Source organism: Tubulanus polymorphus, chromosome 6 (assembly GCF_964204645.1).
Source record: "Tubulanus polymorphus chromosome 6, tnTubPoly1.2, whole genome shotgun sequence".
Lineage (NCBI taxonomy): Eukaryota > Metazoa > Nemertea > Palaeonemertea > Tubulaniformes > Tubulanidae > Tubulanus > Tubulanus polymorphus.
In genome coordinates this window covers 870,713-895,666 of record NC_134030.1, presented here as the reverse complement: position 1 = coordinate 895,666, position 24,954 = coordinate 870,713, and the positions used below count along the sequence as shown (strand labels likewise).

Sequence of the window (24,954 nt, the reverse complement as noted above, 5' to 3'; positions counted from 1 at the left end):
GGAGAGAGAGAGGGAGAGATGTTAAATCATCATTCATAACAAATGGTAATAACTACACAAATAATCCTCGTTAATGAGGATTAACAGCACGGTTGGATTAGGATTAGGATTAATGAATGAATCAATGAACTCTAAATATACAGGAAGTGAAATGTGAAAACTGTGATTTCACAACGTTATAGTAATAAATATCTGAGATTCATATATCAAAAAAATAGATGAAACGAGATCTCGATAACAAGAACATCACAGTTAATTCATGCATCAATTATTACCTGCTGGTGAAACTAACACTGGCAAGTGACTATCAATCTAAATTTACATTGATACCAAATCATCATCAAACTGTCATTGATATAAATCAGCATCCCCTCACTGTCGAATCTGTCACTGTCAGGATTCAAACTAGATTGTTTGGGGGGAAGGGCTCAGAGAAGAACCACAGAAAGAAACTCTGTCACTGTCAGGATTCAAACTATCAATTGTCGGGGGTGGAGAGCTCAGAGAAGAACTACAGAAAGAAACTCTGTCACTGTCAGGATTCAAACTATCAACTGTCGGGGCTGGAGAGCTCAGAGAAGAACTACAGAAAGAAACTCTGTTACTGTCAGCATTCAAACTATCAATTGTCGGGGGTGGAGAGCTCAGAGAAGAACTACAGATAGAAACTCTGTCACTGTCAGGATTCAAACTATCAATTGTCAGGGGTGGAGAGCTCAGAGAAGAACTACAGAAAGAAACTCTGTCACTGTCAGGATTCAAACTATCAATTGTCGGGGGTGGAGAGCTCAGAGAAGAACTACAGAAAGAAACTCTGTCACTGTCAGGATTCAAAATGTCAATTGTCAGGGGTGGAGAGCTCAGAGAAGAACTACAGAAAGAAACTCTGTTACTGTCAGCATTCAAACTATCAATTGTCGGGGGTGGAGAGCTCAGAGAAGAACTACAGAAAGAAACTCTGTCACTGTCAGGATTCAAACTATCAATTGTCGGGTGTGGAGAGCTCAGAGAAGAACTACAGAAAGAAAATCTGTCACTGTCAGGATTCAAACTATCAATTGTCGGGGGTGGAGAGCTCAGAGAAGAACTACAGAAAGAAACTCTGTCACTGTCAGGATTCAAACTATCAATTGTCAGGGGTCGAGAGCTCAGAGAAGAACTACAGAAAGAAACTCTGTCACTGTCAGGATTCAAACTATCAATTGTCGGGGGTCGAGAGCTCAGAGAAGAACTACAGATAGAAACTCTGTCACTGTCAGGATTCAAACTATCAACTGTCGGGGCTGGAGAGCTCAGAGAAGAACTACAGAAAGAAACTCTGTCACTGTCAGGATTCAAACTATCAATTGTCGGGGCTGGAGAGCTCAGAGAACTACAGAAAGAAACTCTGTCACTGTCAGGATTCAAACTATCAATTGTCGGGGGTGGAGAGCTCAGAGAAGAACTACAGAAAGAAACTCTGTCACTGTCAGGATTCAAACTATCAATTGTCGGGTGTGGAGAGCTCGGAGAAGAACTACAGATAGAAACTCTGTCACTGTCAGGATTCAAACTATCAATTGTCGGGGGTGGAGAGCTCGGAGAAGAACTACAGAAAGAAAATCTGTCACTGTCAGGATTCAAACTATCAATTGTCGGGGCTGGAGAGCTCAGAGAAGAACTACAGAAAGAAATTCTGTCACTGTCAGGATTCAAACTATCAATTGTCGGGGGTGGAGAGCTCAGAGAAGAACTACAGAGAGAAACTCTGTCACTGTCAGGATTCAAACTATCAATTGTCAGGGGTGGAGAGCTCAGAGAAGAACTACAGAAAGAAACTCTGTCACTGTCAGGATTCAAACTATCAATTGTCAGGGGTGGAGAGCTCAGAGAAGAACTACAGAAAGAAACTCTGTCACTGTCAGGATTCAAACTATCAATTGTCGGGGGTGGAGAGCTCGGAGAAGAACTACAGAAAGAAAATCTGTCACTGTCAGGATTCAAACTATCAATTGTCGGGGGTGGAGAGCTCGGAGAAGAACTACAGAAAGAAACTCTGTCGCTGTCAGGATTCAAACTATCAATTGTCGGGGCTGGAGAGCCCAGAGAAAACCCATTCTTGATCCATAGAGCTGAATCATATAAAGCCAGAATTCAAGCCATCATTTTATTGATAAAATGAAGACCAACATGTGACATTCTCACAGCACTTCACTGTGACCACTTCACATTTATACAAACATACCCTGTGACGATTAGTGTGTGACCAGTGAGTACTGAACATACGGGTGCCAAACATAACTCACACATTCTAACTAACACAATAGATAGACTTTTAATCACTGGGATTAAACCTAAAAATGCTAGCTATTGAATGTGAAATAATTATTTTGAGAATATTTCTGGGGTAGTGAAGTCTATAGCTGTAGTCCAGTATGAACAGAGTCATTATATTAATTGAGATATATAGATGTTTAGGAAACTGATAAAATCTTCATCCGATATCAATCACTATAAACTTCATCATCACAATCAGCATTACTACAATTTATTACTAATAAATCATTATTCGTCACCATTAATCTTATTATTCATACTTCGGTATCTATTTTCATACTTTGTATCAACTTAATTCTTCAATACTTTGTATCAACTTAATTCTTCAATACTTTGTATCAACTTAATTCCTCAATACTTTGTATCAACTTAATTCTTCAATACTTTGTATCAACTTAATTCTTCAATACTTTGTATCAACTTAATTCTTCAATACTTTGTATCAACTTAATTCTTCAATACTTTGTATCAACTTAATTCTTCAATACTTTGTATCAACTTAATTCTTCAATACTTTGTATCAACTTAATTCTTCAATACTTTGTATCAACTTAATTCTTCAATACTTTGTATCAACTTAATTCTTCAATACTTTGTATCAACTTAATTCTTCAATACTTTGTATCAACTTAATTCCTCAATACTTTGTATCGACTTAATTCTTCAATACTTTGTATCAACCTTATTTAACGTTACTTTGTATACAGTTCTTCCAGGATGACACAATTAAAATGTCACGTGAAAATTAATTATGATATCAAGGAAGTATTTCATGTATTTGTCTTGCTATGGACCACACTGTGTATCATGATAGTAATGTATTTCAGTATATATCTTTCTGTCAGCGCTATCACTGAGTTCAGCCTATAAAATCTGCGAGGACAGTCTTAGTGAGAACCATAAAAACTTCTAACAGTATCATAGACCTTTCAGCATTGCAGTCATAAAACATCATCAACTGAGATAGAAAGATAATGAAAGAGAGGATGAGAGAATGAGCGAGGATGAGAGAATGAGAGAGAGAATGAGAGAGGATGAGAGAGGATGAGAGAAAGAATGAAGTGAAGATAAATGAGAGAAGAGGGAGAAAGAGGAAATGGGTTTAAATAAAACCTAAATTAAGATATCAGATCTCAATGAAACAATTTGAAACCAGGAAATCAATAGTGGTCAATAGTGGTCAATAATGACCAGTAGTGGTCAGTAGCAGTAGTAATAGTGGTCAATAATAGAATTATTCATTAGTAATGATTGGATGGATGAGTAAACCGCTATCATTGTTATGTAACCGATGACGATCTTGATGACAATTTGAATGAATTATTGATCGTTATAACAGTAACTGTATCCACTGTGGAACTGGAGTCCTGAACTGTGGAACTGAGTGCTGATTTGTGGAACTGGATACAGAACTGTGAAACTGGAGTCCTGGGGCCAGTTGCTCAAAAGTTGTTTAGAGTTATCCAGTGGATAGTTGACATAGTGACAATTAAAAGTTCATTGTTACTATGGTATTTATCTGCTGGTAATCTTTAACCAACTTTTGAGCAACCGGCCCCTGGATTGTGGGACTGGAGTGATGAGTCTGGAACTGTGGAACTGGATCCACTTACTGTGATCCAAATGATCTCATATTACACAGCTTTCATTTACTTCTATACGAAGAATTTTGAAACAATTTTATGGAAGAATTTATGTAAATGAGATTTCAGTTGATATATTCCGGATTCTGATTTCTGTCTATTTCAAAAATTCCTCAAACCGGAAATAAAAACAGAAAATGTTTTATTCATTTAAAAAGAATCCTGAAAATCAGTTTCAATAAAATAGTTTCAAAAAACTTTGTAATCATAAAGATTTTCCCTAGAAAGCCTATATATACATGCCAATTAAACAATGAGGGAAAGGCTGAGTGAGGAGGAGAGAGGGAGAGAGGAGAGGGAGAGGAGATAGGAGAGGAGAGAGGAGAGGGGGAGAGAGAGACCGCTAGGGACAGTTTACTATCAAATATCCATTGTGTGAAAATATCTGAAATAATTGTCACCTGCAAACAAAGACATATCCGACACAGGGGAAGAGAGGAAAGGGGAGAGAGGGAGGAGGGAGGGAGGGTGGGGAGTGAGGGAGAGGAGTTGATGAGGAAATGTACAGCACCCAATTCCACAGAAAGTTGTTTATTAATTTTGTTCATCTTCATACGTGAAACCTGACTGAAGAGAGCTAGACAACTCATCCCCCCCCCCCCCCCCCGTCGGGAAATAAGCTGAATAAACCTCCCAATGGGTGATACCGGCTGAGGCTGAGTAAGACCCCCCGGGGAGGGGAGGTTCAGCTGAGTAAGGTTATCTGAAATCGATAAGAACTTTCAGTGAACTTTTGTCACAAACTTTTCTCCTTGTCTCGAGATGTTTGATATTCAGTGTTTTGTGTGATCTGAGAATCAATAGAACGACAACATGACGATCTGTCGACTTTATTCTGTCCAACGGTTCTGTCTACCTCATTCTGTCCAACGGTACTGTCTACTGTCCAAACATGCTGTCTACTGACTGTCCAACTTCTACTTCATTCTGTCCAAACATACTGTCTTCTGACTGTCCAACCAGGCTGTCTACTGTCCAACCATGCTGTCTACTGTCCAACCATGCTGTCTACTTTATTCTGTCCAAACATGCTGTCTATTTCATTCTGTCCAGCAGTACTGTCTATCCTCCAATCATGCTGTCTACTTCATTCTGTCCAACCATACTGTCTACTTTGGTCCAACTATAGCCTATCCGTGCTGTCTTCAGATTTTGTCTAAACGAGCTGTCTACTGACTGTCCAACTTTGCGGTCTACTGTCCACCAACACCACACAGTACGTTCTGTCCACTGTCCATTGATCTGTCTAAATGAAACAGACAGTATATTTTGGTGCAGACAGATTTTTTTGCCGGTAATAAATCAATGAATATAGAATGTGAAGAGAGCTGTTGCCGGCGGCGACGACGACGACAAACAGACGACACATCACACGGTAACAATCAATCCAACAATCCTCACGGCTAATCGTCGACGGCAACCAGCGATGATTGTTTCATTGCGATGTTAAGACGTGTGATAATTTGTGAGACTTGAAAATTTCATTGCAGATTGATTTGATTAGAGGTGTTTTATTTGAGGAAGCCTATGAGCTAACAGAACCCCCCCCACTCCCCTCCCCCCACTCCCTCTTTATTAGATTCACTGCCGACTACAATTCTAATCACTTTAGATCTATCCATTTTTATGGAATTAAATAAATTAGATTTGAGGAACCCTTGTGAGTCAGACTGTACCTGAAAGAGTTCCTATGAGTCCAGGAGTACTCCAGGTAAGTCCCTGTGAGCCCTCAGAGTACCCTGCAGGTAAGTCCCTGTGAGCCCTTAGAGTACCCTGCAGGTAAGTCCCTGTGAGCCCTCAGAGTACCCTGCAGGTAAGTCCCTGTGGGCCCTCAGAGTACCTTGCAGGTAAGTCCCTGTGGGCCCTGAAGTACCCTAGGTAAGTCCCTGTGGGCCCTGAAGTACCCTAGCTTAGTCTCTGTGGGCCCTGAAGTACCCTAGCTAAGTCCATGTGGGCCCGGAAGTACCCTAGCTAAGTCCCTGTGGGCCAATTTCTGAATTCTGAATCCTCCGATCAATATTATAAGTATGTTGTATGAATACAATATGAATATGGAAGAGAGATGAGATTTGAGTGTGTGAAATACTGCAGGCAAAACAGATGCCACTGACAAATCAGTGATAATCCTCGACAAGGCTTTAACACAACACAATATAGTATCCATACTCATTACTGTTAATCCTAGATTGAGAATTAATAAAAATAATTCTAGACTATTGTGAAGGGAGGAAGGATGTCAGAGTGGAGGAGAGTGCAACTAAGTGAGAGGTGTCCAGAATCAAATTCAATGTTCATTTGGAATCAATCAATGGGTAAAATATCTGTCATTCATCCTGCTGGGGAGAGGGGAGGGAGGAGGGGGAAAAGGGGGGTTGATAGTGTCTGATTACTGATGTCTGAACAGTTTGAATTTCCCCTGATGATTGTCAGATTGTCACAGATATTTTCATCTAAATTTACGAACACAAATTCTACCAATATCGTTACAATGTATTACAAACATTGTATTACAATGTATCACAAACATTGTATTACAATGTATCACAAACATTGTATTACAATGTATCACAAACATTGTATTACAAACATTGTATTACAATGTATTACACTGTATTACAATGTATTACGATGTATTATACATAGTTAAATGTCTAGCGATTAAGGGTGAATTAATTATGACTCCCAGGAGTCAAGCGATAACACGTGACTCAACAATCTGATCCACACTGATTACATTCATATAATACTGATGGACAGATCACAGAAATAAGTGATCACAGAATACTGACAGACAGATCACAGAAATAAGTGATTACGATTTAAATGATTAAATTTATGATGTCCAAGGCGCGGTATAAATAATCTGTAACACTAGGTATAAATAATCTGTAACACTAGTTCACCGGTTCACACCGGTAGAACACTGACTGAGGAAAATATAAACACATTTCTTGTTGGTGACGCTTACCATTAAAAACCTCAATCCTTCATCCATCACATTTTGTTCATTCAGACAGTATTACTAATATTGGCATAAAACGCATTTGTCAAAAAATAATTTGGGATACCACAAGTCTTAAGACTTTTTAGACCACAAGTCAAAATCCATCACTTTGTTAGTTCTTCGTTAATAGCACGTTTTGCATTTATAAGTAAAACACGTCTCAGCGCTTTGGAGAGTTGACAATGAACTGTGTTTATTATTCATCCCTGGCCCCCCTGTTTCATCCCATCTCTCCCCCCTCTTACCCCCCTACACCCCACTAAGCCCTCCATCCCCCCCTGAGTTATTACTGACCTGATTGATATCTATCTGATTCACTTGTACCGGTTCTAACGGTTCCGTCGCTAACGTTACGTGACGGTCGCTATCGGTAACAGATCGGATAGTTCGCATTGTTGAAGTTTCGACGATTGTTGAAGTTTTATTATTAAATCCTCGCGATGACGTCACAGATTGAGGAGTCGTAACCGTTGACGACGTCGCGGAATGAGTCGTAACCGATGGCGACGATATTGTTGCCACGGTAACTGAATTGTTGCGTCTAGAACTACGTCTAACGCGCTGCTGTTGTTGTTTTAAATCCACGTGTCGCAGTTTATCGATATCACGTCGATTTTCACCGATATTATTTTCACCGTTTATCAGATTTTTGGCGCTTGTTTTCTCCGCTTTATGATCGCCGTGATCGTGATCGTGATCCACGTGATCATTCGACTCCTCTTTTTTCTCCTCGTCGTCGTCTTTGTGAATATGAGTCTCGTGAAACTCGGTAAAACGTCCGTCGTTTTTAAAATGCTCGTTGATTCCGTGCGCTATTTTAATATTCCCCAAACCTAAACTCGCCATCAAATGTTCGAAACCTTCGAACGTTATTTTTCCGTCCTTTCCGTATTTCGCGAAAATCAACTCGAGGAATTTCTCTTGTTCGCCGTCGCCGTGGTGATGATCGTGATCATTGTTGGCGGCGCGACACGTGTGAAAATTCGTGTTGAAAAACGAACAAAATAAAACGCATAAAACGCAAATTCGTCTCGTGGTCGTCGTGTGGTTACACATTGTTACAACAGACTGAGAGAGTGTTAGCTTCTAACAGGAAACATCACCAACACTGAACTGACTGATGAAGGAGGCTGAGGCTGAGACTGCTGCTGCTGCTGCTACTGTTGTAACTATCTGATATTCCTACAATCAAAAACAAGATAAGCAGTGATTGATAAGAGACGATAAAAAGTATACAACTGGATGAGAGAGAATTCACATGAGATTCCTGTGTAGATATCCCCTACTCCGACCTTCCTCCAACCTATCCCCCTCCACCGACCTATCCAAAACATATCCCCCTCTGCAACCTATCCCCCCTCCTTTGACCCATCCCCCTCCGACCTATCCCCCTCCCCAACCAATCCCCCTACTCCTCAAACTATCCTCCCTCCCATACCTATCCTCCCTCCTCACCCCTTTTCAAACTCCTCTCAATAAACCACGAGAGGTGTATAGAGGGAGAGGAAGCTACCGATCTGCTCCTTAAACACCTCATGAGTCTTAAACCGTACAAACTGACAACTCACAATAATTCCACACATACACAGACAAACAAATCATTTTTATATTCGTTTTTTTCCGGTAAATTAAACTAGGAATTAATAAAACAATTTCACACGTGGTCGATTCGCAAACTGAGTATTAGCCGAGTCTAGGAGACACCCTATTGACCCGCGGGGCCTCAGCGGGGGCACCACCCGGGCCGCGATCATCCCTACAGCTATGAATCATGTATTTCCAGTTAAAATACCTGTTATTCTACGTAGCGACGACCATTGTTGTTTATTGTAACAGTATTTTTTTATACGCGTGGATTTATTCTAGGTATTTCCGGTAGAATTAACAGGTTGTCTGTTAAGGAATGCGCGAGGACTGCTCGATGATACCTGACACTGCTTAAACTAACACCTAACCAAACTTCAAATTAAATTTTAAAATCTCTTCGAAACGACAATAAAATACTTTTGCTAGTGACGAGATCAATGTTTGAAAAATTTCAATCCTTTTCTAAATGATTAAATTGATATACAGAATAAAGACCAGGGGATTTCTACTTTGGGGGGAATTTTAAATATATTCAACCTTAAAAGTTGTACATAAAAAATAAATAAATTCTCAAAGTTGTCATTTCCTTCATGTGTACTACAAACCCTTATAATAGGGATTGACGCTGCTATTCATTTGATTTACTTTGATTTGGTGTCCGTTACAAACCTACCAGTCATACCTGCTAGGAGTGAAACAGGGTGTTTTTTTATTGAAATCGGAAATCGAAGTACAGATAATAGTTGTGTGATCTGCGGTACTTTCGTACACACTTATTTAAAGCCTTCTATGAGTGATATAAGATAACTTTAAACCTCAATGAAATTAAGAAATTCATCTTACAATTGAATTTCTTAGAATCTAACAAGTCAAATGCCTATTCTATATTTCATCTCTAACAACCAACAGAATGATGATGACACTAATATGTATTTGTACTGAAACGACTTGTTATTCTATCTACAGTCAGCTGCCTGCAGCTCTACAACTACCACATCTACACAGTACAAATATTCTATCTAAAATCCAATATTCAAAAATAAAGACCGTTTAAATTGATGAAATGTCATTGACAATATTTACATCAGTACAGGTACATTGTTTGTCACTTAAACACACTTTAACTGTTACAGGCTCGAACATGTTAGACTTAATGTAAATAGAGACAGGAGAGGGGGTAGAGAGAGGGGCGAGTGGGAGAGGAGAAAGGGGTAGAGAGAAGGGAGAGGAGAATGGGAGAGGGGAGAGAAGGGAGGAGTGGGAGAAGAGGGGGGAGTGGGAGAGGGGTAGAGAGGGGGAGAAGGGAGGAGTGGGAGGAGAGGGGGTAGAGAGAGAGGGGCGAGTTGGAGAGAAAGGGGTAGAGAGAAGGGAGAGGAGAATGGGAGAGGGGAGAGAAGGGAGGAGTGGGAGAAGAGGGGGGAGTGGGAGATGCGAGTGGGTAGAGAAGGGGGAGGAGGGGGTAGAGAGAGGTGAGAGGAGAATGGGAGAGGGGAGAGAAGGGAGGAGTGGGAGAAGAGGGGGGAGTGGGAGAGGGGGAGAAGGGAGGAGTGGGAGAGGAGAGTGGGTAGAGAAGGGGGAGAAGGGGGTAGAGAGAGGTGAGAGGAGAATGGGAGAGGGGAGAGAAGGGAGGAGTGGGAGAAGAGGGGGGAGTGGGAGAAGGGAGGAGTGGGAGAGGAGAGTGGGTAGAGAAGGGGGAGGAGAGGGGGTAGAAAGAGGTGAGAGTGGGAGAGGAGGCGGGGAGAAAAGGAAGAAAAAGAGGGGGCACCAAAGACAATATAAGGTGAGAGAGAGGGTAAGAGAGAAGGTAAGAGAAAGATAGGAGAGATAGTAAGTTCAGAGTGATAAACAGTTTTATTATAGATAGCTTACAGATGAATGGTGGTTGTATCATGTAATGCAGTAACATGTTTAATGATGCAGCTAATTTTCTACGCGTTACACCGGTGGATAAGTGTGGATGACCAGTGGTCAATCACCCGTGTGTGTGGATGACCAGTGGTCAATCACCCGTGTGTGTGTGTGGATGACCAGTGGTCAATCGCCCGTGGAATAATGACCAGAATAGAGGACATGATACACACTGATCCATTCACATAACTATCGATAACTTGATAATCAGGTAACATTTCTCATTAGTTAGATTTCAACTGATACGGAGCGGTATCATTATCCTGGTGATCATTTGTATCAATAAATTTGGTTTAGTTTGTTACCATCTTATGAACCTTTGTACCTAATTTTTAAAAATCAATAGTCACCATCAATGGATAAAAGGGGGTACAACATAATAGGGTTATACGTACTTAGAGCTAGAAAAATCTGCATAAAAATATCGATTATTCATATCAATTGTGTATGAAGTGGTTTCAAACGTACTTTAAGAACTATATATTAATTCGATGAACTTTATTTGACCACAAAATCTTCACATTTCAATCCCACCCACCCACACATTTACTTATATGTGAAATTAATCATGACATTTTTATTTGGGTTGAAATTTTTGTTTATTCATTACTGATAAATTTTATCGATAAATCATCAGAGTTCTGGTGATATATCAATACTAAAAGGCAGGTGATGTTTATCAGCAACTGATAATATCAAATATATATGCCATTTTTTTCTTATAACTAACACTAGAAGCATTACTGACTATTAGGATAAAATTGAAAGCACTAATCGAACAAACTACACTAGCTCAATAAAACATTTCGAGACTCTTTTTCTTCTGTTCAAGGAAATCATTCTAACAACCTGGATTCAGATATCACCTTGGTCAAAGATCCAGTGATACCTGTTATTCAGTTGTGGCTGAAGTTGCTTATATCAAACATTCATAAAGACTAATTTTTATGAACTTTCGCTTATATCGAATATAGCTCGAGGAAACATTTCAGACTCAGAATTCAATATTATGATTACGACTACACCAGACTCAAATTTTTATCTATCAATGGTTATTATCAGTAGATCTGTATAGTAGAGCAAGGTGGTAAAATATCACCAGTTTATCACATATTCATTTCATATGGATTTTATATTTATTGTTATCAAATCAAACATGACAATTGACAGAAACTATAATCTATTACTACAACTGCTATCTTTATGACACTCCTCAAACACCGAGGGGTTTCATCATCATATCTCAGGCCTGTAGCTAGCGTTACCTTAAAGGTCCCTAACTTGAAGGATTTCTGACCATCATATAAAAAGCCTATACAAACAATATTTTAATTTTCTTTGTTTCATGGTTCCCAGTTTCAAAAAACATTCCCAGGTTTTTCCCAGGTTATTTTTCAATTGCTTTCATAGAAAGAACTGATAACATCATACTACAGTTGACATTTTAATGGTGACCGGTTTATTCAAGGGAACTCGCTTCGCTGAAGAAAATTGCCCAAAATACTTCCCAAATATTCCCCTGATTTTAGGAAAATTTCCCAAATATTTCCAAAATGGGAATCATTATTTCAAAATTCCCAAAAGTGTTTCCCAATCTCCCTCCCTCTGTGGGAACTGTACTGTGTTGTTTAAATTTTGCTTTTCATGTCTAGGTTTCCCATGACTTGCAACCCTGCCATTATTGTTGTAGAAAGTAGTTATTGTGAGTCACCTGGCCGTGTCTGACTGACCGGGCGCCGGCTAGCCTGTTACTAGCATGACCGATGGATCAGGACACGAACAGTGCTCACTAACCTCAGTCAGTCCCAGTCAATGATTCACATTTTCATTCATTCATTCATAATCTCACACACTCGGGACATACCACGCACGGAAGCCTGTGATTCGATTCGATGCCCTCTTACCTTGAGTCAGTTTTTCTAATATTCCTGATCAGTAGTTCTCTCTGGTTCTTTCCCTGTTTCGCTGCTGCTGTTGCTGATGTTTCTAAAAGTCTCCGTAGTATTAAAACTGGCGGTATTAACTCTACTTGGCGCTGCTGAACCTTAGAACCGTGTGCATAAAGCCACTATCTCTAGTAAAGATGGCGGCGGCTATGAGACGTGAAGCTATACGCGGTGCCGGGTCATACACGTGAAACAGCGCCGGGTCGCGTCACGTGAAGCGGCTTCACGTCAACCAATGGATTCACGTCTCTTCCGTTGCGTGAATGTAAAACTTTCTACTGAAACGTCCATTCAAATACAGCAATTTCCTTATCTTTTTTCACTACAAACCCGATATTTTTACTTTACTTTACATTTTAACATAAAGACTTATAGTTTCAATTCACTTTTTAGATATTTTTTTCACAAATGACTTTGTCGACGTTTCGTATAATAGTGAGAAATTTATTTTCAATTCAACGCAAACTTTATTTGTCCCGATAAAAGCAATTTTAATTTTTACAAGACGATATTTTCCATTTTGGAAAGAGATAAATCTTTCTCAACTCAAACAGAAAATTCATACAGATGATTATCGAAAGAAAAAAATTGCAGAACTTTCTCTAAAAATCGAGGACGAAATGTACCGTTCCGTACCCGGAAATAAATAGCAATACAAATATACATTTATTGGCAACTTAAAGAAAACTTAATTTTAAAAGTGCCGATGTAGATTTAACGAACAAAGGTTTGTAATTTCAATCAGCGCAGTTTGATCATCAGTCACCAGGAGATGATGAGTGAGAGGAGGAGAGGTGATGAGGATGACAACGCCAGGTGCGCTGACAGTGACGGGGTCGGTGGAGGTGGTGGAGGGAGATCTGCTGCTGCTGCTGCTGCTGCTGCTGGGGAGCCAGTAGTATATCTACCCCCTCCTCCAACTTCTCGACCACGGAAAAATAATCAGATGCAAAAACTGAACTCATCGGAAAACGAACTTCTTCGAGATCAAGAGTTTGAAATCGGTTTAGGAAGTCCGAGATTAGTGATCGGGGGACCTGCAGCAGCGGCGGGGGAGGGAGAGGGTAGGGGCGCGTCGGACCGAGAACAGGAATATTGTCACAACGCTGACGACGTACTGTTACTACGCAACCATACAACAATACAACAACATCAACGACGACCGTTGTTGGCAGGTAGCGGTGACGATGATGACTCGTTGTTACTGGAAGACGATAAAGATGAAGATGAAGATTCTGACGATGATTATATAGAAGTTGATCATTGCCATCCTCATCCTCGCTGGACCGGTTCAGAGGCTGAGCGCCGTTCTGATAAACTCGCTCGTAATCAACTCATAGCTGTTTCTGTTTTATGCCTCGCTTTCATGATTGGAGAAATAATTGGTAAGTTACAATCCAGACTGGATTCAGTTTGAGTTCCTCACTTCTGGACTTAGTTCCACAGTTCTGGACTCACAGATATGAATCCAGTTCAACATTTCTAGACCAAGTTCCAATCCATAGTTCTCAACCCAGTTCTGGATCCAGTGACACAGTTCAGAACCTAGTTCCACAATTCTGAACCCAGTTCCACGGTTCAGGACCCAGTTCTACACTTCAGGACCCATTTCCACAGTTCTGGACTGAGTTCCACAGTTCTTTGTTAAAGATTAAAATAATGTATTATAATTGTCCCCTAACAATGACTGCTGTGTTTCCACTAACTGATGTATATGTTATATATTTACAGGTGGTGTTTACGCTAATAGTTTAGCACTGATCACTGATGCCACCCATTTAGCCAGCGATTTATGCAGTTTTATAATCAGTTTATTCGCTCTATTCATCGCAAATAAAACAGCAAGCGTTAAACATACGTTTGGATTCCGAAGAGCAGGTACGTATTGTAGTGTAAGCCGTTGTTTAGTTATTATCCTTTGTATAGTGATATCTACGAGATAATCAATCTTAGATATAGGTATGAATCTGCATTCTAAAACATTCACTCTCAGAGTCAATTATTGACGATCAGTTTTTGAAAGTGTGCTGATAAAATGTCTAATATCTGGTGTTTGTAGTTCATTTTCAATTAAAAATGTCTCAGGTGAAGCACTGAACACACGTGAAGTATAGATGATCAGTTTTTGAAAGTGTGCTGATAAAATGTCTAATGCCTATAGGTCCAGCCTGATGGGATATAGCTCCCAGGCTGAGGGGTGCTGGGTCCCGGCTGAGGGGTGCAGGGTTCAGGCTGAGAGGGGTTCAGGGTCCAGGCTGAGGGGTGCAGAGTTCAGGCTGAGGGGGTGCAGGGTCTAGGCTGTAGGGGTGCAGGGTCGAGGCTGAGGGGGTGCAGGGTCTAGTCTGTAGGGGTGCAGGGTCCAGGCTGAGGGGGTGCAGGGTCTAGGCTGTAGGGGTGCAGGGTCCAGGCAGCAGATTCATATCTTAGCAATCGAACGTTTAAGATGAGATTTCGTAGTAAGTTGTAATCTATGATTTATTTGTAGAGGTATTAGGAGCGTTAGTGAGTGTATTGATAATCTGGATTGTAACTGGTATTCTCGTCTATCTCGCTGTACTCCGGTTTATCAATAGAGATTACGAAATCAACGCCGATGACATGTTGATAACCTCAGGATGTGGAGTCGCCTTTAATATAATGTACGTTCTTTTACAATTAATATAACAACATTAAAATGCGGTTACAGTAGACTCAGCGCTTGCCTCAGATCCTACGCAATCTGCCTAAGTCAAGAATAGGTCATTCTTTTCAAGGTGTGCAAATTCTGGGGTAGTTCGGAGCAGGGATTAGCTGTTATCACAATGAATTGATGAAGAAAACTAATTGTCCGATGGGGTAGGCGATGATTTGAGGCAATCCGTAGCTAAACTACTGAAGTCTATTGTATTAAATCTGCCATCTTTTTGATACCAGATATAACATACTAGATTGAGAAAAATTACTGATGCCAGCAACTATAGATGTATACAACTATCTATTCTTGATAATACAGTCTTTAAGGCAATATTTGTATAAGTTTTCGCATAAGTTATCTCTATTTTTGAGTCTCAATTTCCTTCGATTCAATTTTCAATGTCATCATTCGTATGTTAAGTCGTTTCCCAATGACAACGATAAGCGAGTATTCCGCAAGTTTGTCATAGCGCTGGGCCGAGACAATTAATCGGTCGATAACAATACAATTTAAATTGTAACTATGACATTTATCCGCGAATCTCTAACTATTGAACAACTGGCCCCAGCTGTAGTTAGTCACGGGTTGTTTATAATTTCAGTATGGGAGTTGTTTTACATTCCGAATTATGCGCTTGTCATCATCCTACATCGTTTGGTCACGTTCACAGCCACGGTGGCGCTACCGGTCACAGCCACGGTGGCGCTACCGGTCACAGCCACGGTGGCGCTACCGGTCACAGTCACGGTGGCGCCCCTAGTCAGAAGAATATAAACGTGAGAGCTGCGTTTATCCACGTTATCGGTGATCTGATTCAGAGTATCGGAGTCCTCATTGCTGCTTATATTATCAAATTTGTCGTAAGTTCACGAGTAGAAATATCGGAGCCAGGAAATAGTTGTGAAAAATATTATCGATTAAATTCTACTTCTTAAAGTTTAAAATGCATTTCGATTTATCTTGAATTTTCGGAATCGGGTTTCGATAAATGAAATTTTACGTGTTGAATTATTTTCAGCCCGGTGCTAAAATAGCTGATCCGATTTGTACGTTTTTGTTTTCGATATTGGTGCTGATAACAACTTTAACTGTTCTCAGAGATGTTATAACCGTCATCATGGAAGGTACGTTCTAATACCCTCGCTTGCCACAGACTGTTCTTCAATTCCCTCATTTACCAGGGCTCGTTCTACGATGATTCCTTTGCTTGCCAGGGTCTGTTCTTCAATTCCCTCGCTTGCCAGGGCCTTTTCTTTGATTCCCTCACTCACCAGGGTCTGTTATTTGATTCCTTTGCTTGCCAGGGTCTGTTCTTCAATTCCCTCGCTTGCCAGGGCCTTTTCTTTGATTCCCTAACTCACCAGGGTGTGTTATTTGATTTCTTTGCTTGCCAGGGTCTGTTCTTCAATTCCCTCGCTTGTTAGGGTATTTTCTTTGATTCCCTCACTCACCAGGGTCTGTTATTTGATTCCTTCGCTTGCTAGGGCCTATGCTTCAATCCCCCACTCGCCAGGGCCTGTTTTTGATTCCTGCAATCTCACCAGGGGCCAGTTGCACAGTCGAGACTTAAGTCCAAAAGTGGTCTCAAATCTTAAGACTGGTCTTAAGTTGTTAGATTAGCTATTGAACTAAGTTGGTCTTAGACTGGTCTTAAGTCTAAGCCATGACTATGTAACCAGCCCCTGGGCACTTGAAATATCAGGATAGTAACCGTTTATATTTATTTTCAAGGAGTACCAAAGTCAATTTCGGTGAAAAAAGTTAAGACTTCGTTGGAAAAGATCAGCGGAGTTAAAATGGCTCATAGTCTGCACGTGTGGTCGTTATCTATTGATCAATTCGCTGTAGCCGTACACGTAGCTGTAGGTACGTTACCTAGCAACATATAGTAACAATACGGGTCGTTAGACGATACATTTGAATTATGAATGAGAAATAGTCAAATCCAGTTAATTCGGATCATTTGGGACCAACAAAATTCATCCGGTTTACAGGAAATCCGGATTAGAAAAATAGACTGTCATTTTTGTCCGGATTGGACCAAAATCTGGGTTAACTTAAGCCGATCCGGATTAAGCCAGTTCAGCTGTAATAATTTAAATAACAGTTAGAAATACATTAGACACAGGGTGCGATCTAAGGAATGAAAGCCACTTGCCCGGGGGCAAGCATATCTGAAATTTCACTTGCCCCCTCCAAAAGCTACTTGCCCTACACAGGCAGTCCAATTGGTGGCGCTATGATTCCTTTTCTGAAAAATTTTCCATTTTATCGTGAAAACGAAATGCGTTAAGAAATCCGTTGTATCGAATGGGAATTGTGACATAAAATTGCACTAGCCTGGGGAAAAAGTGATAATGATAACCTACTTGCCCTGATGAGAATATACTTGTCCCGGGCAATCGGACAAATGTTTAGATCGGACCCTGGGATAGAATATGCATTGGATCTGTAAGCGGGAATTGTTTAATAAATGCGATTACTGGTAACTGAAACGATTGTTGTAATTTGTATTTTGTAGTCAGTGGTTGCGATTATGATCAGATTTTGAATCAAGCGACCGGAATTCTACAACAGAAATATAAATTTCAGTTTTGTACAGTTCAAGTTGAATGTTACAATCCGGACGTGATGTTAAACTGTGACAAGTGTATTCACTCTATAAACATGTGAATATACACGTTATACTGCTGAATGTGTCCACTTCCACAGTTGTTGATCCACTTCCACAGTTCTTGATCCACTTCCACAGTTCTGAATCCACTTCCACAGTTCTTGATCCACTTCCACAGTTCTTGATCCACTTCCACAGTTCTTGATCCAATTCCACATTTATGTACCCAGTCTTACACTTCAGTATCCACTTCCACAGTTCTGTACCCAGTCTTACACTTCAGTATCCACTTCCACAGTTCTGTACCCAGTCTTACAGTTCAGTATCCACTTCCACAGTTCTGTACCCAGTCTTACAGTTCAGTATCCACTTCCGCAGTTCTGTACCCAGTCTTACAGTTCTGTATCCACTTCCACAGTTCTGTACCCAGTCGTACAGTTCTGTATCCACTTCCACAGTTCTGTACCCAGTCGTACAGTTCAGTATCCACTTCCTCAACTGAACCTAATTCCACAGTTCAGAACCCATTTCCACAATTCAGAATCAGTTTCACAGTTATGGACACAGTTCTCAACTCAGTTCCACAGTTCTAGAGTCTGACTTTGGATGTAACTTGTGAGTCAATTGTGGAGCTGATTTCCGTCTATTTTTGAAAGACAAACTGCTCATTGATTAAAAGTTCATCTGTCTATAAAATCTTCCACAATTCTTTCATTTTATGATTATTTATCAAAAGTATTCTTCTAGTTTTAAACATATTTCAATCTTAACTGTAAACATTTTAACGATAATGAATACTGTCTCAATGGTAAACACTGTACAACGAAAATAGGAAAAATGTGTAAGAAATAATTAGTGAAAGCCTTCATAAATGAAAACGAAAATTTGTATCTGTCTCATGAATCATAGGAACCGTTCCTGCTGCTGCTGCTGTTGCTGCTGCTGCTGCTACTGCTGCAAGCTCTATACATGTAATCATTTGTAATTCACTTAATTCTAATCAGGGATCAATTGTATAGTCATGGTTTATACTTAAGACCACTCTAAGACCAACTTATTTCTACATAGCCAATCTAACAACTTAAGATCACATCATGACCATGCAACCAGCACCAGTTTTAGTTTAATCGAGTTAAGTTTACTTATAACAAGTTATGTTAATTGCACGTTATTTTAGATTTTGTTTCATCGTGATATAAAAATCGATGATTTAAATTTTGTTCAACTTGAATAGCAAATAACCAGTAAGCTTGGTACCTATATAAACAGTTATATACCTTGTCTGTTATTTTGTTTTCTTTCCTAATAGAAAATAACTATCTATATCGGGTACATGTTTAATTCGAGTGGAAGTTCCACTTGATTCCACTCATTAGAGTGGAACTCATAAAACGAATGTAATGCGTTTATTAATGTGTATAATTTGTAAAATAAAGTTTTTTTATAACTGAAAATATTGTCTCGCATTGTGTAAGTTGTTTAACTCAAGTTTATAGTTCAAGTAAATGTTCAGTGGCTAACTGGCAGAATAACCCCCTGTGTTGTGGCCATGATAAGTAGAAAATCCCACAATAATAACAAGAAAATAACGTTAAGTCCGAAAAATTTCCTTGAGCTCACAGGGGCTCGAAGTTTTTGACCCCAATAGGTACTATTAGTAAGGATTCCCGCTGGTGCTGCGAGCCAGGTAGTCCGTCCTTTTGACCGAACGGCTCCGATTTCAACAATACATAGTTAAAGTTCGATGCGAGAAAGGATAATTTGTCTCGTCGATATTATGAATAATCGGTGCCTCTCCCAGTTGGCTGCGCCTTGTCAGCCCTTGCTGATTTCAAATATAATCAAATATTGAATGAATTACACCGAGTGCCCCTAACATTCATTCAAAAAACCCCGATTATTGTATGATTTTTTGGGAAAAATAAAGATGATTGATAAACTTGAGGCGTTTCACGTATGCGGACCGGCCGAGGCAGTACTCGGGCCAGTTCACAATTTGAGGAAATTTACGTTCATTTTATATAATTAAGTTGGTTTTTATATTTTATTACGTGCATAACCGTCGGTAAGTGATAAACAAACTTCGTTGCAACCAAGGGTTTCTGAAAACGACCAATTTATTTTCATGGCGGCATTGCAGCATAGGAGCAGGGGATTCAAATTGTTTGCTATTAGTTTTCGATCAAGTTTATTCCATATGCCGGGTGTATAACGGTGACGTCGCGTCAGTGTTTTATCATGCGGTAACTTCGACAATTCGAAATGTTTAGAGATATTTCTATAGATCAATATTCAATGGTACCCGTGTGCCCGGTCTATATGCCGGATGTATTACAGAGGTGACGTCACGATCGCCCTGCGTGTGCAACAGCGGAACGATCTGTACACTTCGATGTAAATCCTTTCAACGACCAGAGACAACAGCGCGGTTGCCGATTGGTCAATATTGAAATACGCCACCGGTCGACAGTGAGTAGAATCACTAAGCCGGTCATTCATCTCTTGATCTTCACCCTGTGCAGACATGATTTCGAATATCCTGGCGTTCATCCTGGCGATCATCCTGGCGATCATCCTGGCGATCATCCTCGCGATCATCCTCGCGATTACGCTGCGCTCTACTAGCTGGTTCTTTCCATTTAAAGAACGACGTCTTTATGTTTTATGTGTTACTGTCCGTCCGTGTGCTGTCGTGTGCTGTTCCGTGTTTATTAACCCGTTCTTTTTTTCAGCGTATAATCCGTTTTATTTTTCAGGGCCGATCTATCTGTCGATTTTCAACGTACTATGGAACAAAACTAATGTCCGAAAGCGTCGGCTCCTTCGCCGGTCATGTGCAGATGATGTCAGAAAAAGAGTCGGTCAGGAAATGCTGCCCTCTACACGCCCTCATACGGAACACGAAAACCAGGACGACAACTGCTTCACGTTCATTATCTTACTGCAGTGTGTGCTGAACGACGTCAATGACGGGCAAATCTGTCGGATGTTCGGGGTAAAAATGGAGTGGTTATACTGGACTGTCACGCTACTAGCATTCATTGTGTCCTTGTGACCGCCCGGATGAGGGATGATTCTACTGTCACGCTCTTTGTTTCTGGTATTCTGAGTCGGCTGAGGGATGATTCTACTGTCACGCTCTTTGATTTCTAGTTTAAGTGCTAGTTTTCATTGTGTCCTTGTGACAACCCCGGTCAGTGGATGAAGTCTCTTGTCGGCTTGTGAGTGCTAGTTTCATTGTGTCCTTGTGACAACCTCGGTCAGTGGATGAAGTCTCTTGTCACGCTTTTGGGTGCTAGTTGAGATCCTGAATCTCAACCCGGTCAAGCTGGTTGTACTGCGCTATTTGTATTTCGTGCAATCTTACAGGTTTGTCAGTTACTGACGTCGCCCAGTACACCCTGTGGTTTGATGGTGGACGTGAGGCGTTGCCATTCAGGTTTTTGCGTTCTGTGTGAGGGCGTGTAGAGGGCAGCAAATTCCTGGCTGACTCTTTTTCTGTTATCCTCTGCACCTGACCGGCGCCGGGGAGCCAACGCTTTCGGACATTAGTTTTGTTCCGTACCAGGTTTTCATCTCTGTTCTTTTTTTTCATTTCAGGACTCCCCCAGAAGACGACGACGCCGCCGAAGAGGACAGAAGATGACGATGAAAGGATGCTACAACAAGACGATACTGAACTCAGCAATCTTGAAAAAGTTAAGTTGATACACATGTCATTATTATTATTATTATTAATAATAATAATTACAATTAATCAGACAATTGTGTGACTACAGAATGTTGTTCTTTTTCTCATTTTAGGTAAACTTAATCTGAACAGGCCCACCATGATTAAGAAGATGACGTAGACACCACAGGACGATGAAAAAAGGATGCTCGGCAATCTTAAGAAAGTTAAGTTGATACACATGTCAATTAACACGTACAGCTGATTTTATATCCAGCCTCATATTCTATTGTCACTTAAACAGTGATGTATTTATGCCGCTGAACTACTATTAATTATTGTGGCCTTAAGCGGCAAACAATTTCGATGAATTTTGCCCCTACAAAAAACATGGCAGCCCGTATAATTCAAATTAACGTATAAATTATAATCAATGCTTGTTAGGATCGTCTGCCTCAAAGGATGTTCTTCTTAACTTATTTCAGAAAAACTCTATCCTAGAAATAATGGTCATCGCTTGGTAAACGACAACCAAAAGTAGACGACTACTGATGCCGATGAAAACTGCAGACGTCCAGATGAGAAGTTGTGGAGCCAGCAGCAGCGAGTTACGACCCAACGATGGATTTCTTCAACAAGATGGTGGATTTCTACCAACATTATGATTCAGGAGCAACAGTAGCGGATCTTATAAACACTCGAGGAGCAGCATGGACAATAGCGCATCTTAAAAACACTGATCCAGGAGCAGCAGAGACAATAGTGTATCTTATAAACACTGATTCCGGAGTAGCTAGTCATCTTATAAACACTGATTCCGGAGTAGCTAGTCATCTTATAAACACTGATTCCGGAGTAGCTAGTCATCTTATAAACACTGATTCCGGAGTAGCTAGTCATCTTATAAACACTGATTCCGGAGTAGCTAGTCATCTTATAAACACTCGAGGAGCAGCTAGTGAATCTTATAAGCACTCGAGGAGCAGCTAGTGCCTCTTATAAACACTTGATGAGCAGCTAATGCATCTTATAAACACTAAGGAGCAACAGAGACAATAGTGGACTTCAAAGTGTAGTAAAGTACTGATTTATTTTTACACTTCACACTTGTACAAACTGGTCTAGTCAGAAATGTAGTTCACGAAATCTGCCAGATTACAGTCTACTTGTTGGTAGTGGTAGAACAGAGTATGATTTATTCAATGAAATTGAAGTTAGGATAATTAGGGGCCTGTTGCCTGAGAAGGAACTATTCACGTTTGAATATTTCAATAAAATCCCATCCAAATACTTTAAATTGATTGGATGAAATTTTCGTGAAGACTAATGAATTTGTATACAGTCATTCTGTTTTGTAATCTGATTTAAGTTCCTTCCTAGTCCCATAAAATCTGCTGCATGATTTTGATCTTTGTTAGATTAGTTAAGTTAGGTTGGTGACACTGTTGAAATGATTGCGTCAACCGCCTTGTTACGACTCATAGGTCGGTTGAGTTGCGCCTTAACAGAGATATAATATCAACATGATATTGGGAACTTCAGATAATTTTTGATACTTAGTTGAGCATAGCTTTTAATGATTTGTGATAATAATGACATATGAACCTGGATGAATTGGTCTTTTAGTCTTTTATCAACCAATCTTAGAAATAGTGGTTCATTTCATATTTCCTTAGTGTGAAATAATGTGCTTAGCCTGAACCTTAAGTAGTCAGTATTTTAAAGAGTTGTATGCGCGAAAATATGTCGACATAAAATTTTAGACTTTTAGACGCAATAAAAAAGTTAATATGCGTAATATTCTCATTTTTGGATTTTAATGATGTTTTAAAAATCATGACTTGGCCAAAAAGTCAGAATACTTATTTCAAGCGAATGTATTATGTTTGAAAATCTTCAAGTTAAGACGAGGCAAAGTTTGCAAAATTATATTTTTCTTGTCAATTAATAATGTCAATTAAAATGAAATTAAAGATGGATTTGTTAATCTTAAGCTTTTTAGAGTGAATTCTAGGTTTTATCTCTCAGACTAATGCTTTTATGTTGAACTGTTTTTGCAATACAGTTCACGTGTTTGTTCATGAGGAACTTATATGAATTCTTATACCTGTCTTATAGTATAATACCTGTCATTTAGCAGCAGCGTATCAAATTTGTCATAAGAACGACATACATGTTCATCATCATGTTATAACTCTTCAATTGCGTAATAGTTTGGTTATTAGTAACTTGTTCACCCTTGTATAGAATTCAGTTGTTCATGTGATAGCGATTTAATTAAGGTCCTATCGTAAAATAGAGTAGAGTTTGATGAACATGAGTAAATTTTCCTAGTTTATAGTTTATACGTCCATTATGGTTGGTCTTTTTTGAAATACAGTCATCGTGGTTGAGGAACTTAATCTGGATTTTGTATAATTGTTGTATGGAAATATATATGATTCACGTTAAAACCTATCAATCGTTTCACGAAGTTTTTAGTAACAATCAAAGGTTGATTCAAATGCAGCCCTTTGGGCTTGGCCCTGCTTTGTTTATTTCATCGTTGTTTCTACCATGAGTTTTCTTCGAATAAATGATATTGACTTTTATCACTTGTGATGACTCTTTCTCATATTCGAGAAGTTTGAATTGGACAGTGTGGTCGATTTATGAATTAACAATGGTGAATCCTTTTTAGTCTGACACTAAACGCGGTATATCGTCCTCATGTTCGAGAAGTTTTTTTTTACAAATTTATGAACTTATTAAAGGAATTTGTGGTTTGAATAGAACAGCGATCAGTGATTGGCTGACTTGGCCACCTTGTCACACCCCGCGCAATCTAAAATGACTCGATGTATTATGGCTGCTGTCTAGCTTTATCTCTCGATAGCTGTCATCATAAAGCAATTATGTTGTTTTAGTAGCAATAAAAAGCGATAAAGAGCTTAATAGATCCCCGAAACGTGGATGTATTAGGATCATAGCTATCGGCATGCGTGTTTGTCCTGGGGACTGATTGTAATGTTTGTCCTGGAGACAGTACCAGATGTTTGCCCTGGAGATAGTACCAGATGTTTGCCCTGGAGACCTTCACTCGTCAAGGGATTCGAACCCACTACGCTAAAGCTGTTCGCTGAAGCTGGCGGAAGCGAGTTCGGGAGTGATACCGGAGCCCTGGTAAGCGAGGATGCCCTGGGTCCAGTTTCACGAAAAAGTTAAAGCTTAAAACGGTTAAGTTTGAATTGTTGTCCTCATTGAAAACATGAAGTAACCAATAGCGATTACTCCAAAAATTTGAGTTAAACTCTTTTGTGAAACTGGGCCCTGGAGACTGTACCTAGTGTTTGTCCTGGACAGTACGGTGCTGCCGCTATGATCGACATTAGCGGATTTTGCATAAACTAACACGAACTGACTCTGGCAGTAGACTCCCCCTTGATTGCCAGAGTCGATTCACGTCAGTGTCTGAAAAATCCGCTAATGTTGAGCATAGCGGCAGCACCGGACGGTGTAGTGAGACAGGGCGGGCGCTTGCCGTGTTATGTCATACCAGTAAAACATTCTTATGCTATATTCTTCGTGTATTTAGAAATAGTTCCTCGGTATA

General features: G+C 40.0%; 2 protein-coding genes across 2 annotated transcripts in view; one reads left to right on the top strand and one right to left on the bottom strand.

Moving 5' to 3' along the window:
• Window positions 1-7,809, bottom strand: part of LOC141907127 (zinc transporter ZIP10-like) — a 28,632-nt gene extending 20,823 nt beyond the window's left edge. The window contains exon 1 of the mRNA XM_074796698.1: window positions 7,258-7,809. Coding sequence (XP_074652799.1) covers window positions 7,258-7,809 — 552 coding nt within the window. The remainder of the gene's footprint in view (window positions 1-7,257) is intronic.
• Window positions 7,810-13,179: 5,370 nt separating this feature from the next.
• On the top strand, window positions 13,180-19,222 carry LOC141907126 (proton-coupled zinc antiporter SLC30A2-like). The gene is made up of 7 exons (XM_074796697.1): window positions 13,180-13,789; window positions 14,136-14,282; window positions 14,890-15,043; window positions 15,680-15,938; window positions 16,097-16,202; window positions 16,810-16,944; window positions 17,600-19,222. Exons 1-7 carry the CDS (start codon window positions 13,180-13,182, stop codon window positions 17,749-17,751), a joined length of 1,563 nt encoding a protein of 520 aa, XP_074652798.1. The 3' UTR covers window positions 17,752-19,222.
• The last annotated feature ends 5,732 nt before the right edge of the window (window positions 19,223-24,954 follow it).